We start from the raw sequence: 15,636 nt of genomic DNA, 5'->3' as shown, positions 1-15,636 counted from the left end.
CGATGACATATCAGGCCCCTCCCGTAACGCTCATCTTTAATGTACTAACCTACTGACCTCCAGCATCTTTGCCGACTCACTCAAAATGATTCTTGCGGAGTGATGGTTGGATGTGTGTGCATAAGAGTGTGGGCACATGAAAACAAAAGGCTATTGGTCAGTTGTCGAAAAGTTTTGCAGCCAGATCCCTCCCTGTTAAATATATAAATGAGCATCCCTTTACAAAATTATTGATTCTGGATCTGAGATCTCAGAGGTACTTTTGCTTGGGAACATGGGTAACATGGCAACAGAGATCGTCGCCTTCCTGCTGACCATATCCGGCTGGATTCTCATCTCTTCCACGCTCCCAACTGACTACTGGAAGGTGTCATCGGTGGATGGGACAGTCATAACAACAGCAACGTTTTGGTCTAATCTCTGGAAGACGTGCGTTACGGATTCCACCGGAGTTTCCAACTGCAAGGACTTTCCATCTATGCTAGCACTGGATGGTAGATCATTTTTTTCTTTAAAATAGATAGCATCTGAGTGTGTCTGTGTATGGGTTTATAAAACATCCTCACATGTTGATTAAACCAAAAAAATTAAGCTTAAAAGGATCACATCAATGCATGAACTATTTTTGGTTCCTCAAAGAACCATTTAGTCAAATGCTTTTTAAAGAACCATTTCTTATATTCTAAAGTACCTTTGTCACTACAAAGAACCTTTTGTGCAACCAAAAATTTCAGCCAAAAATGGTTCTTCGATGGCATCTTGATGCACCTTAATTTTTGAAGAGTGTCTGTGTCAGTGTGTTTGTGGGATATGATGCTCATTAAATCGCTCTTTTACTTCCCTCCAAAAAGTACAGGTGTCTAATTGTTTGGAAAAGGCAAATCATGGTATTAAATTGCCTAAATGCTGTTTTGGCAGAAAGTGCCACAACAGAAAAAGTGTGAAGCCAAAAAGTTCACTTAAATCAGTAAGTTGTCCAAAAGAGTGCCAATGGTGCCGAAAACATCCAAAAATTCACTTGAAATGAACATTTGATTATTTTCTTAAAGGGACACTCCACTTTTTTAAAAAATATGCTCATTTTTCAGCTGAGCATTTTAGCATAGCTTAGCACAATCCATTGAATCTGATTAGACCATTAGCATCGCGCCTAAAAAATAACCAAAGAGTTTCGATATTTTTCCTCTTCAAAACTTGACTCTTCTGTTGTTATATCATGTACTAAGACCGACGGAAAATTAAAAGTTGCGATTTTCTAGGCCGATATGGCTAGGAACTATACTTTTATTCCAGCGATATCACTACGTAATATCATTGCACCTCCTGCAGCCATGTTACAGCAGCAAAGTCCTTGATTATTACGCCAGAATGAGAGTATAGTTCCTAGCCATTTCTTCCTAGAAAATCGCAACTTTTAATTTTCTATCGGTCTTAGTACACAATGTAACTACAGTAGAGTCAAGTTTTAAATAGGAAAAATATCCATACTCTTTGGTTATTTTTTCAGGCGCGATGCTAATGGTCTAATCAGATTCAATGGATTATGCTAAGCTATGCTAAAAGTGCTAGCACCAGACCCAGAGATCGGCTGAATGGATTTCAAAACGGTAAAAATCAAATGTTTAACTCTAGGGGAGCTGGAAAATTAGCATATTTTCAAAAAAGTGGAGTGTCCCTTTAATCTCATATTGTTTCACAATAATTACATTTGTGACCATGGACCACAAAACCTATTTTTGTACATCATCTAAAATGTCCCTTGATGTGTGATTTGTTATGATAGGAATCATCATAAATCATAAAGGTTGCAAAAAATCTAAATATCAAGAAAATCACCTTTTCTGTAGAAATTACAGTGTTATTGCAGCTGGGTTGCCGGTAATTTACCGTAGATTTAAATTTATGTTATTTACTGGCAACATTTTGTTCAAAGTTAAATGAACATTAAACATTTACAAGTCTTTGTCTTTACAGAGTAAAACTTAAAAAACAGCATCAAGCAAAACATTTTGGGAAACAAAATCTGAAGCAAAAAACAGAAAAAGGTTGATGATGATTTCTGGTTCCCAGAATGCTTTGCATGAGGCTGTTATTGTATAGTTTTTTTTTCTGTAAATACAAAGACTTTTATTTAACTTTGAACAAATTCTTGCCAGTAAATAACATAAATTTAAATCTACGGTAAATTACCGGCAACCCAGCTGCAATAACACTAAGCAACTAACCTAAGCAACACATAACTAATGATATATATTTTGCAGTAGAAAATTTACAAAATATCTTCATGAAACATGATCTTACTTAATATCCTAATGAAATAAAAATCAATAATTTTGACTCATACAATGTATTGTTGGCTACTGCTGTAATTATACCCTTGCAACTTATGAATGGTTTTATGGTGCACATTTATCCATTTGGCTGATGCTTTTATCCAAAGGAACTTACAGTGTATTTTAAGGTATAACTTATATTATTACACATTTTCCTGCATTCAAACCCACAACCTTTGAAATGCTCTACCACTGAGCTACAGTAATACCAAGGTTTTCAAGATTCAACAGTAATGCAAAAGCACCATTACAGTAAATGATGACCTTTCTAAACCTAATTGTTTTCACTCATTACCTCTGTTACGACCTGCAAGTAATGCATATCTCAAAGGCAAAGAAGGTAGGAAAATATCGTTTTTAACAACCCTAGCATGCAATGATTTAATTATGTTTAACATTTGCATACAAATGCAAGGAACCCACAGAAACACTGTTCCCTCAGGGCACTGTGCAAATGCAGGTAATGTATTTGGATGTGTGGCTATATAATTACACACAGTCATGTTTGAGGCTGTGAATATTTGTGGCATGACTCAAGGATTTGGCATTTCACCAGAAATTTAGCATATGCAAAAATAACTGCAATCATACTTATTCTGTCAAAAAATGCTGGGTTATTTTCAACCTAGCGTTGCGTCAAAAGGGGACAAATCTGCTGGTGTTGGGTTCAATAAACCTAGAAAATGTGTACATTTGACCAAACAATGGGTTAAAAAAACAGCATTTTGGGTTAAAACAATCCAACAGTATGGGTTCGTCCCTTTTTGACCCTAACGCCTTTTTTAGAGTGTTGGGTTAAAATGATTGGATACAATTTGGGTTGAAACCAAGCAGATCTGGGGCACCATAGGAAAAACAACAACCCAGTATAACCCAACGGTTGTGCTTGTCCATATCTGACACAACAATCACTCTTAAATGCTGGGTTATTTTCAACTAGGGTTGAAAATGAATGAATCCAGAACAGGGTATAATAACATCCCAACGGGTTGGGTTCGTCTCTTTTTGAACCAACACTGGGTTAGTGTAGACTTCCTATGAAAACCCTGTGGGTATGTTGTGTTATGTGCTGTTGTTATAGCTTTACTTTGAAATTTACTTATAGTTGTCTGATCTCCTGTTTTTTAGCTTATATCCAGGTGTGTCGAGCTCTGATGATCTCAGCCGTGTGTCTGGGATTCTTTGGAGCTATTCTGGCTCTTGTTGGGATGAAGTGTACTAAAATCGGGGGCTCAGAGACCACCAAAGCCAGGATCACCTGTCTGTGTGGATTACACTTCATTCTCAGTGGTACCTGATTAACAAACTCACAGTTGCTTTACCTTACAATATTAAAAAAATGTGTTAAGTATGCCAGCTGTCACAGGGGCAGTAGCCTTTAAAAGGGTTATGAAATATATACATTTGGTACCAATATGTACCTTTGAAGTACTAATATAGAGTATTTAGGTGCAAATGTGTATTTTTTTTAAAACAAACTAAATACCAGATCTCTTTGCAGGAATCTGCTCTATGGCGGCCTGTTCTCTGTATGCACACAGGATAACATCTGAGTTTTTCGACCCACTATTTTTTAAACAGAAGTAAGAAATAACACGTCTTTTTACCACCATGTGTGTGCCACCTATATGCCAACACAAGTGACCTTCCTATCCCTGTTTAGATTTGAACTTGGTGCGGCCCTGTTCATCGGCTGGTCAGGATCTGTTCTCAGTATTCTTGGAGGCTTTGTCTTTTGCTATTCCATGACAGAGGGATTCAGCATCAGGTGAAAGTCTGATACTTACATATCACATTATGATTTAGATAAGTAAATAAATAGATCCCAAAGCTAAACATGCATAACTGCAAAACATCACCCATAATCAACCTTGCTGTTCTCCTCTGGAACAGGGAGTACTCTTATAATGGTGCGACCTCTGTCATATCAGCACAAAACAAGGTCACTAAGATTACCAAGACCTCTGAAGTTCCTCAGACACTCCCTTCAGACCGGACAGGATCATCCGGCAGACAGTTTGGGAGGAATGCATACGTCTGATTGGACCTTTCCATAAACGTGGAGAAGATAAAAACTAGGGGCTACAGTATAAACTATCAAACAAATACTTGCATGGATGAAAAAGAGGAGCACGTTATATGAGGCTTTAACATTATTTGAAGCAAGAGGATTGTATATAACATGTACTGTACAGGAAACGTTATGTATTTTAGTGTATTTTATGTTGCATATATTTTGTTTACATGTCAACCTTTATGACCATTAATCATGTCGTTTTTGTGGTAAAAGTTTTTTGATTACTATTAGGAAAACCATGGTTAGTTTGTGGTTTTATTTTGTTATTTTTTGGTTTTAACCTAGTTAATTTTCATCAACTTCTCAAGTCTCAGTGTACACAGAACCACCAAACATCTTCACTTAGGTCTTTAAACTGATCCTAAATCAGATGAATTGATGATAGGCTTGACTGGAAAGGACAAGGACCACAGCTGCGCTCCACTGACTATAGGTCTCAATACGGAAAATGAGTCGGAAATCACTTATTGCTCCAGACCTGAGGTCTCTCTTCACCTCTTGATCAGTGGAAACCTTAGACTCTGATCCCAGAGCTTCAGCGGGCTGCTGCTGCTGGCTGACAGTCTTTGTGTTGTGTCAGACACTTCCTTAACAAGTGCTCAGTACTTCTGTGCTTTATTTGTTAAAAGGTTTTAAAGTATTTCAATACAATAAATACATATTTTGAATTTAAAATGTTGAAACTAACATTAACTAGGATTTTATAAATTCCGTAGATGTATTGTTAATTGAAAGTTTAACCAATTTTTTATGTAAGAACTATTTAAATGTGTTAGAAAAATTATTATCTACCTTGTTACTCAAGTAAATGTAAAAACAATTATCAATTTGTCAACACAATTTTAATTTGAGTGATGTCAAATCATGTAAATTCTGTTATTTTATAAATGCATTTGATACATTAAATTTGATGTTAATTCAATGATTATTGCTAGAAAATAAAAAAAACACAAACTGGCTTCAACTGTTTGTAACAGGGATGCATCACAAATCTCGTATAAAATGTATAGAAAATAAAACAATTTATTTAAAACGGAATATAATATAATATAATATAATATAATATAGAAACTGAATAGTAGAAAATATAATATAGAAATTTAATAGAACATAATATAGAAATAGAGTAGAATTTAATATAGAAATGGAATAGAATTTAATATAGAAATAAAAAATGATATAGAAATAGAAAAGAATATAGAAAATAATAGAATAGAATATAGAAGATAATAGAATAGAATATAAAAAAGAGAATAAAAGATATAAAGAATAGAATATAGAAAATAATAGAATAGAATGTAAAAAAGAGAATAAAATAATAGAATAGAATATAGAAATAGAATAGCAGAGAATAGAATATAGAAACAAAAAATAATAGAGTAGAATATAGAAATGAAATAGAATAGCAGAGAATATTATATAGAAATAGAATATAATAGAATATAGAATAGCAGAGAAAGAATAAAATATAGAAACAAAAAATAATAGAGTAGAATATAGAAATAGAATAGAATATAGAAATAGAATATGGAAAAGAATAGCAGAGAATCAAAAATAGAATATAAAATAGAAGTAGAATATTATTAAAATAAAATATATACAAATAAAATAATATAAAAATAGAAAATAATATATAAATAAAATAGAATAGAATAATAGAATATAGAAATAGAATAGAATATAGAAATAGAAAATAATAGAATAGAATATGTAATAGAATAGTATAGAACATAACATAGAAATAAAATAGAATATAGAAATAGAAAATAATGGAATAGAATATAGAATAGAATAGCATAGAACATAATATAGAAATAAAATAAAATATAGATAATAGAATAGAACATGGAATAGAATAGTAGCATAGAACATAATATAGAAATAAAATAAAGAAATTGAAAATAATAGAATAGAACATAGAATAGAATAGCATAGAACATAATATAGAAATACAATAGAATATATAAATAGAAAATAATAAAATACAGAAAAAGAATATAAAATAGAACATAGAAATAGAATAGATTAGCAGAGAATTGAGTATAGAAATAGAAAATTTTGAAATAGAATAGCAGAGACTAGAGAACAGAAAATAAATATATAAATATAATAGAATTAGAATAGAATAAAATAGAAAAAATAGAAAATATTATAGAAATAGAATATAATAGAATAGAATATAAAAAATGGAATAGAATTTTATATAGAAATAAAATATAGAAATAGAATAAGATATAATAGAATAGCAGAAAATAGAATAGAATATAGAAATAAAGTATAGAACTAGAATATAATAAAATAGAATAAAGAAATAGAATATCAGAGAATAGAATATAGAAATAGAATATAATCTTTATTGTCTCTTACAAATACTGCCAACATAAACAGGCATATGGAAAAAGTTAATGGCAAGACAATAAATGCATCAAAATATAAAACACAGTAGGCATATGTAGTATATACACAGCAGTGCAGACATTTAGTTTGACTCCTGAGGTTAACAGTCAACATTTCATGAATGTTACGAACCTTCTTCATTGGTCATTTCTCATTTGATAAAGATAAAAGAAAATGCCATTAGCAATAAATATAGATTTATTTTAAAGCACTGCTAATAAACATTAGGCCCACAAGCCCACCATGATCAGAAATCTAACGCTGGACACCAGAGGGCATCAGATCTTATTTCAGACCCTGAACATCCCTTCTGATAAAGATACTTCAAGTAAAAGGTGAAGTGCCATTTCTAAAGTGTCTTTTAGATAATGTTTGAGACTCTTCTAGCAAACAAAGGCGTAATTCATCATCTGTAATTCATCCTGGATTCATTAGAAAAAACCATGAGGAAAGCAAAAGGTCTCCAGACATTCTCCAGGAGAGGAACAGGAAACGTCCTTCTAAACCGGATCAAAGTGCATACCCATCATCATCAAATGCTGGAATCTTATACAGTATCAGACACACACACCTGAAACATTGTCTAGAAAACAACACGCATACACTACCTTAATGAAAAGAATAAAGTTCAGTTATGAACCCTGTGGCTATTTTTAGGAAAAAAATAAAGGCCCTTTTGAAAACACTCGTAACACACCCATACATTTAACCAACACACCCTGGTGGATTTTTCTTCATGGTTTCAACCAGCTCCTCCAAGTCCTTAGAAAATAGAGGTTTTAAATGGTAGGCATGCATGTGTGTATGTTTATATATAAGTGAAATTTGAGCTAAAAAGCAAGATAAGGATTCTCACCATCCACCAGAAACTTAAAACAGTCTCTGGGAACATGCAGGGCAAAACATTCATATCAGCAAAAAACTAATGAAACAAGATTATTGGCTGGTCCCAAGCAAGGCTCGATCTAGGAGATCAAGAGAGGCAACAGTACAATGGATATGACCTGATCAAGAAAGACCACAAGCAGTGTACAGAAAAACAGATATCTGAAAGTAGGACAGACACCAGAGCAAAGATGAAGGTTCGAGATATGCAGATCTGGGGTTTACTCTTGACGTTAATGGGCTGGATTTTTGTCGCTTGCTCTATCGCCATGGAGGGCTGGAAGGTCGCTTCTGTCGGAGGGCAGGGGGGAAGCTCCATTATCACAGTGGGATGGTACTGGTCCAGTTTGTGGAGGGCCTGCTACACGGATTCAGCTGCCACATCCAACTGCTACGACTTCCCTGTGCTATGGGCTGTGGAAGGTATGGACATTACCAAACACTTTTAGTCTACATTCACACTGTAAAGACACAATACAGACAATGCTTAACAGTTAAGAGAGACAGACACGCAGAGAGAACACAATTGTCAGACAAACAAAGAGAAAAAAAACTGTCAGATAAACAGACAGTTAACGGTATAGACAAACAGACAGACAGATATACAATCGACAAATAGCCAGATAAAGATACAGATAGACAGACGGAAATACAGTCAGACAAATAAATAAAGATAAAGACAAAGACAAACAAACAGAGATAAAAATAGTCAGACAAATAATGATTCAGACAGACAGACAGACAGACAAACAAACAAACAGGTAGACAAACAGACAGATAGAAATACAGTCAAGAGTCAAGACAGACAAATAATGATACAGACAGACAGACAAACATGTAGACAAAAAGACAGGTAGAAATACAATCAGACAGACAAATAAAGGTAAAGACAGACAGACAAATAAGGATACAGACAGACAGACAGACAGACAGACAAATAAAAATACAGTCAGACAGACAAATAATAATACAGACAGACAGACAAACATGTAGACAAAAAGACAGGTAGAAATACAGTCAGACAAACAAATAAAGGTAAAGACAGACAGACAGACAGACAAATAGAAATACAGTCAGACAGACAAATAATGATACAGACAGACAGACAAATATTAATACAGACAGACAGACAAACAAACAGGCAGACAAAAAGACAGATAGAAATACAGTCAGACAAATAAAGGTACAGACAGACAGACAGACAGACAGATAGATAAAAAATACAATCAGACAGACCAATAATGATACAGACAGACAGACAGACAGACAGACAAACATGTAGACAAAAAGACAGGTGGAAATACAGTCAGACAGACAAATAATAATACAGACAGACAGTCAAACAAACAAACATGTAGACAAAAATACAGTCAGACAGACAAATAATGATACAGACAGACAGAGAAACATGTAGACAAAAAGACAGGTATAAATGCAGTCAGACAGACAAATAATGATACAGACAGACAGGCAAACAAACAAACAAACAAACATGTAGACAAAAATACAGTCAGACAGACAAATCAAGGTACAGACAGACAGATAAACAAACATGTAAAGAGAAACAGACAGAAATAAATACAGTCAGACAGACAAATAAAGGTAAAGACAGACAAATAGACAAAAAAAAAACACAAATAACAATACAGACAGACAGACAAAAAGCCAGATAGAAATACAGTCAGACAGACAAATAAAGGTAAAGACAGACAAATAGACAAACAAAAAAAACCACAAATAACAATACAGACAGACAGACAAAAAGCCAGATAGAAATACAGTCAGACAGACAAATAATGATACAGACAGACAGATAAACATGTAGAGTAGACAAAAAGATAGGTAGAAATGCAGTCAGACAGACAAATAATGATACAGACAGACAGATAAACAAACATGTAGACAAACAGACAGAAAGAAATACAGTCAGACAGACAAATAATGATACAGACAGATAGACAGACAGACAGACAAAAAAACAGATAGAAATACCGTCAGACAGACAAATAATGATACAGCCAGCCAGACAGACAGACAGACAGACAGACAGACAGACAGACAGACAGACAAAAAAACAGATAAAAATACAGTCAGACAGACAAATAATGATACAGACAGACAGATAAACATGTAGACAAAAATATGTAAAATACAGTCAGACAAATAAAGGTACAAACAGACAGAAAGACACATAGAAATACAGTCAGATAGACAAATAATGATACAGACAGACAAACAGGTAGACAAAGAGACAGATAGAAATACAGTCAGACAGACAAATAAAGGTACAGACAGACAGACAGACAAACAAACAAACAAACAAACATGTAGACAAACAGACAGACAGATAATGATAAAGAAAGACAGAAAACAGGTAGACAAACAGACAGATAAACATGTAGAAAAGAAACAGGTAAAATACAGTCCCACAAATAAAGGTACAGACAGACAGACAGACAAATAGAAATACTGTCAGACAGACAAATAATGATACAGACATACAAACAGGTAGACAAAGAGACAGATAGAAATACAGTCAGACAGACAAACAAAGGTACAGACAGGCAGACAAATAGAAACACAGTCAGACAAATAAAGGTACAGAAAGACAGACAGACAGACAGACAGACAGACAGACAGACAGACAGACAGACAGACAGACAGACAGACAGACAGACAGACAGACAAATAGAAATACAGTCAGAGAGACAAATAATGATAAAGACAGACAATCAGGTACACAAAAAGACAGATAGAAATACAGTCAGACAAAAAGACAGATAGAAATACAGTCAGACAGACAGACATGTAGACAAACAGACAAATAATGATACAGACAGACAGACAGAAAGACAGACAGGCAGGCAGGCAGATATAAATACAGTCAGACAGACAAATAAAGGTACAGACAGACAGGCATGTAGACAAATAATGATACAGACAGACAGACAGACAAACAGGTAGACAAACAGACAGATAGAAATACAGTCAGACAAATAAATAAAGGTACAGACAGACAGGCAGATAGAGAGGAAAAACAGTCAGACAATTAGACAGACAAAGATACAGCCGAACAAACAGACACACAGAAGGACTGACAGAAGACAAACAGACAAATACAGATGCAGGCAGGCAAACAAAGAAAGAAAGACAGACAGACAGACAGACAGACAGACAGACACAAAAAGACAGACACATAGAATGACATACAGACCGACAAACAGAGACAGATAAACAGTCAGACAAACAGACAGACAGAACTCTAATAGGTTCTTTGAATCTTCAGATCACATTCAGATCACAAGGGCTTTCCTGATGGCCGGGATGGCCACCGGAGTGCTGGGATTCATCTTGAGTTTTGTGGGAATGGAATGCACCTACATCGGAGGAAAAGACAAAGACAAGAAGCGCTCCATGTCCACAGGAAGCATCTGTCACATAATAAGTGGTAAATCTCATCACAACTTACATTTGACATCAGCTCTATATTACAATCATCATCATTTCACCCTGATGAGTTGTATATCTGTTCTCTAAGGTTTGCTGTCGGCCTGTGGATACGCAATATACGCTCACTACGTCTCTGCAGAGTTTTTCAACCCCAGATTTGATGGATTGCAGTAAGCATTATAATCATTAGAACATCGAACATTGCTTTTGTGTGTATATATATATATATATATATATCACAGTGACCAATGACACATTTTTTTTGTTAATATGTTAATCATTCAGATTTGATTTGGGAACTCCATTGTTCCTCGGATGGGCAGGATGTGCCTTTCAGATCACTGGTGGATTCTTCTTCATGGTTTCAGTTTGCAAGATCCAGTCTAAGACATACAACAGGTGACTATTTGGTCTGATAAAGAACACACAATGTTTTTTTCCACATATTTTATTTAGGCGGGGCTAAAACGGTGGCTCGATGACTTACCGGAGCCACAGAGCATAGCCCCGCCCCTAACACAATTGTGGGCATCCAGCTTTCCCGTGAGTGGGAACCAACATGCCCAGAACGTTTGAAAGCAGAGAATCCTGTCTGTTTTTCCAAGATAACTTATTTTATTTAATTTAGCGCTTTTATTCATTCAATTATTAATCATTTGGCTGGGTGGTTAATAACACATTTTTTTGTGTTGTCATAAACTGAGAACTCACACAAAAATAAAAAAAATGTAATTGTGCATGCTACTTTTCCTTTAATAATATTTCTCATTCTTTTTGTCCCCAGGGCCCCAACGTCCATCGTTCCTGCTTCACATAGTAAAACTTTACCTTCCTATCGCACAAATCTGTCTGTCATCTCTGAAATCTCTAGTAAATCCAGCCTCTCATCATTATCTGAGGTCTCATCGCAGGCTGAACCATCAGCTGTGTCTCATGTTTCATCTGTGAAAAGACAGAGCTCCAGAACTCGACGGCCATCGGGATCCAGGCGCAAATCCAGGAGCTCTGTTAAATCGGAAGTTTCTCGACCCCTGCGCTCCTCCATGTCCACAAGGATAAGCAGATCGGATTTAAACAAGAGAAGATCATCGGTTCCATCTAAAACCACAACAAACTTGTTTAACAGGAACTCATACCTCTAAAATATTCTGCATGGATCTACTACTTTGGAAACATTAACAGTGGACACAGTACCACCTGCTGGACAACATAGTGTACTGGACACGAGCATTGAAAGCATGTTTTCATTGAGAACGAGAACCACTATTTTTAGGTCAATACTCAAATAGATTTGTGATATTGATATAATTTTGTATAAACAGTCACCTTTTTCCTGTTTCCAATCTCACATGGATCATTTAAATTTTGCACAAACATGTGCAATTCATACAGCTTAAATGTATAATAACATGCTGATTTTATATTTGTATTCAAAAACATTGTAAAAAACCCTGGAAAAACAAAAAAAAACTTTTTACTAGTAATTACAGACTTTAGACCACACTGTTTCACATCTATTGAGTTTAAATTTACATTTTTTAAATTTAAAAGGCTTATCCACATAATATGAAGCAGATCGCATTTGGGGAGCTATCTGTAAAAGTGTCTCTTGATTGTATTTTTAGCTGATTTATGTTTTTTTTTGTGGAGGATTGTATTTTTAGCTCATTCATGTTTTTGTGCTTTGCTTCTTCTCGATGTTCCACATGACATGAATATGACATAAACATTGTCGCTACCACTGTTCTCATTTTCATCATCACTGCACCTTAACAAACATATATCCAAAGCTTTAATATTATGTGATCTTTTACATGGTAGGTATCATAACTTTGACATACACAAAAAATGGAGCAGTGTTCAAATTGTGGGGGGTCTGTAGTGGTCCCGGACCTCTCAAGGTGCATACAAACACTGAAGGTGCATACAAACACTGACATACATAAACACTGGAGGTGTATACAAACACTGGAGATGTACACTGGAGGTGTAAACAAACACTGACATAAATAAACACTGGAGGTGTATATAAACACTGGAGATGTACACTGGAGGTGTAAACAAACACTGACATAAATAAACACTGGAGGTGTAAACCAACACTGACATACATAAACACTGGAGGTGTACGCAAACACTGGAGATGTATACAAACACCGGAGGTGTACACAAACACTGACATACATAAACACTGGAGGTGTAAATAAACACTGACATACATAAACACTGGAGGTGTACACAAACACCGGAGGTGTACACAAACACTGATATATACAAACACTGGCAAATACAAACACTGATATACACAAACACTGGAGGTGTATACAAACATTGGCATACACAAACACTGGAAGTGTATACAAACACTGATATACACAAACACTGAGGTGTATACAAGCACTGACATACACAAACACTGGAGGCGAATACAAACACTGAAATATACAAACACTGGAGGTGTATACACACACTGACATAAACAAACACTGGAGGTGTACGCAAACACTGGAGGTGTATACAAACACTGACATAAACAAACACTTGAGGTGTACGCAAACACTGGAGGTGTATACAAACACAGAAGGTGTACACAAACACTTACACAAATAGTGGAGGTTTATACAAACACTGACATACACAAACACTGGAGGTGTATACAAACACTATAATACACAAACACTGGAGGTGTATACAAACACTGATATACACAAACACCGAGGTGTATACAAACACTGACATACACAAACACTGGAGGTGTATACAAACACTGACATACACAAACACTGGAGGTGTATACAAACATTGGAGGTGTATACAAACACTGACATACACAAACACTGGATGTGTATACAAACACTGACATAAACAAACACAGAAGGTGTACACTAACACTTAACACAATTAGTGGAGGTTTATACAAACACTGACGTACACAAACACTGGAGGTGTATACAAACACTATAATACACAAACACTGGAGGTGTAACAAACACTGCAATACATAAACACTGGAGGTGTATACAAACACTGACATACACAAACACTGGAGGTGTATACAAACACTGGCATACACAAACACTGACATACACAAACACTGGAGGTGTATACAAACACTGGCATACACAAACACTGCGAGTGTTTACAAACACTGATATACACAAACAGTAGAGGTGTATACAAACACTGGAGGTGTATACAAACACTAACATACACAAACACTAATATACACAAACACTGGAGGTGTATACAAACACTGACATACACAAACACTGGAGGTGTATACAAACACTGACATACACAAACAAACACTGGAGGTGTATACAAACACTGGCATACACAAACACTGGGAGTGTTTACAAACACTGATATACACAAACAGTAGAGGTGTATACAAACACTGGAGATGTATACAAACACTGGAGGTGCACACAAACACTAACATACACAAAAACTAATATACACAAACACTGGAGGTGTATACAAACACTGACATACAAAAATAGTGGAGGTGTGTACAAACACTGGAGGTTTATACAAACACTGGGGGTGCACACAAACACTGACATACACAAACACTGATATACACAAACACTGGAGGTATATACAAACACTGGCAAATACAAACACTGGAGATGTATACAAACACTGGCATACACAAACACTGGAGGTGTATACAAACACTGGCATACACAAACACTGAAGTGTATACAAACACTGGAGATATATACAAACACTGACATGCACAAACACTGGAGGTGTATACACACACCAGAGGTGCTTACAAATACTAGATGTGTACACAAACATTGGAGGTGTTTAAATGGTTTTTGCTTTAAGCCAACATACACTAGGTGTCCCACTTTGTCCAAAACGTTTTTGAAATTGACCAGTAATGTCTGGAAAATTGTTATTCAGAATTTCTGTAAAGAATCATTTTATTGTTTTGTTTTTACATTTTTAATAAAATTCTGTACTGTGTAGTGAAACCTCTTTAAAATAGTGTTAGGTATTGTGTGAGGGCCTATGTTACAGCTGTATTAACACTTCTACAGTCTTGTTGGTTTGCAAAAGTACATTTCTAGTTAAGAGTCAATTATCAGACATAACACAGATAATTTCAAATATTGCCTTAACCATTAAACCCTTGGTGACAGGTTGCTGGATGGCTCATACATAAATCATGTAGATAAAGCATGTACTCAGCAGTGTACACTATCCACTGACATTAGCAGATGGAAATCAGCAAATGTGTGATGCCCTAACGAACATGACAATGCTGACAGAACACGTACAGTCACAAGACCTTAACAATACTAAGCTGTCACACCACACCCTCAGTTTCATGCTTTCAAGGGTCCTTACAGTTTACATTTGAATCAGAAAATTGATAGTTGTTATATAATTCAACTTTGCATGACTTTGTAAGGAATCTACGGAGGCCAGGTTTGTGATAGTAGGCCAACTTTAGTGTGTATTTATTATTGCATGTCTGAC

General features: G+C 35.3%; 2 protein-coding genes across 2 annotated transcripts; both read left to right on the top strand.

Annotated features, from left to right (window-relative positions):
• Positions 1-274: 274 nt before the first annotated feature.
• On the top strand, positions 275-4,968 carry cldn10a (claudin 10a). Its single transcript, XM_065260281.2, has 5 exons — positions 275-494; positions 3,462-3,623; positions 3,835-3,916; positions 3,997-4,101; positions 4,227-4,968. The coding sequence occupies exons 1-5, from the start codon at positions 275-277 to the stop codon at positions 4,372-4,374; spliced, it is 717 nt and encodes a 238-aa protein (XP_065116353.2). The 3' UTR covers positions 4,375-4,968.
• Positions 4,969-7,487: 2,519 nt separating this feature from the next.
• cldn10e (claudin 10e) lies at positions 7,488-12,540 on the top strand. The gene is made up of 5 exons (XM_065260308.2): positions 7,488-8,115; positions 10,979-11,140; positions 11,231-11,312; positions 11,428-11,541; positions 11,927-12,540. Exons 1-5 carry the CDS (start codon positions 7,884-7,886, stop codon positions 12,282-12,284), a joined length of 948 nt encoding a protein of 315 aa, XP_065116380.2. The 5' UTR covers positions 7,488-7,883; the 3' UTR covers positions 12,285-12,540.
• Positions 12,541-15,636: the final 3,096 nt, after the last annotated feature.

This window comes from Paramisgurnus dabryanus, chromosome 7 (genome assembly GCF_030506205.2).
Source record: "Paramisgurnus dabryanus chromosome 7, PD_genome_1.1, whole genome shotgun sequence".
Classification (NCBI taxonomy): domain Eukaryota; kingdom Metazoa; phylum Chordata; class Actinopteri; order Cypriniformes; family Cobitidae; genus Paramisgurnus; species Paramisgurnus dabryanus.
This window is presented reverse-complemented; position numbering and strand designations above follow the sequence as displayed.

Coding starts and splice junctions, on each gene's coding strand:
- cldn10a (XM_065260281.2), top strand. CDS start 275: ATGGGTAACATGGCAACAGAGATCGTCGCCTTCCTGCTGACCATATCC. Junction 3,624..3,834: donor ATTACACTTCATTCTCAGTG/GTACCTGATTAA, acceptor ATCTCTTTGCAG/GAATCTGCTCTATGGCGGCC. Junction 3,917..3,996: donor CCACTATTTTTTAAACAGAA/GTAAGAAATAAC, acceptor ATCCCTGTTTAG/ATTTGAACTTGGTGCGGCCC.
- cldn10e (XM_065260308.2), top strand. CDS start 7,884: ATGAAGGTTCGAGATATGCAGATCTGGGGTTTACTCTTGACGTTAATG. Junction 8,116..10,978: donor TGTGCTATGGGCTGTGGAAG/GTATGGACATTA, acceptor TTGAATCTTCAG/ATCACATTCAGATCACAAGG. Junction 11,313..11,427: donor CCCAGATTTGATGGATTGCA/GTAAGCATTATA, acceptor TTAATCATTCAG/ATTTGATTTGGGAACTCCAT.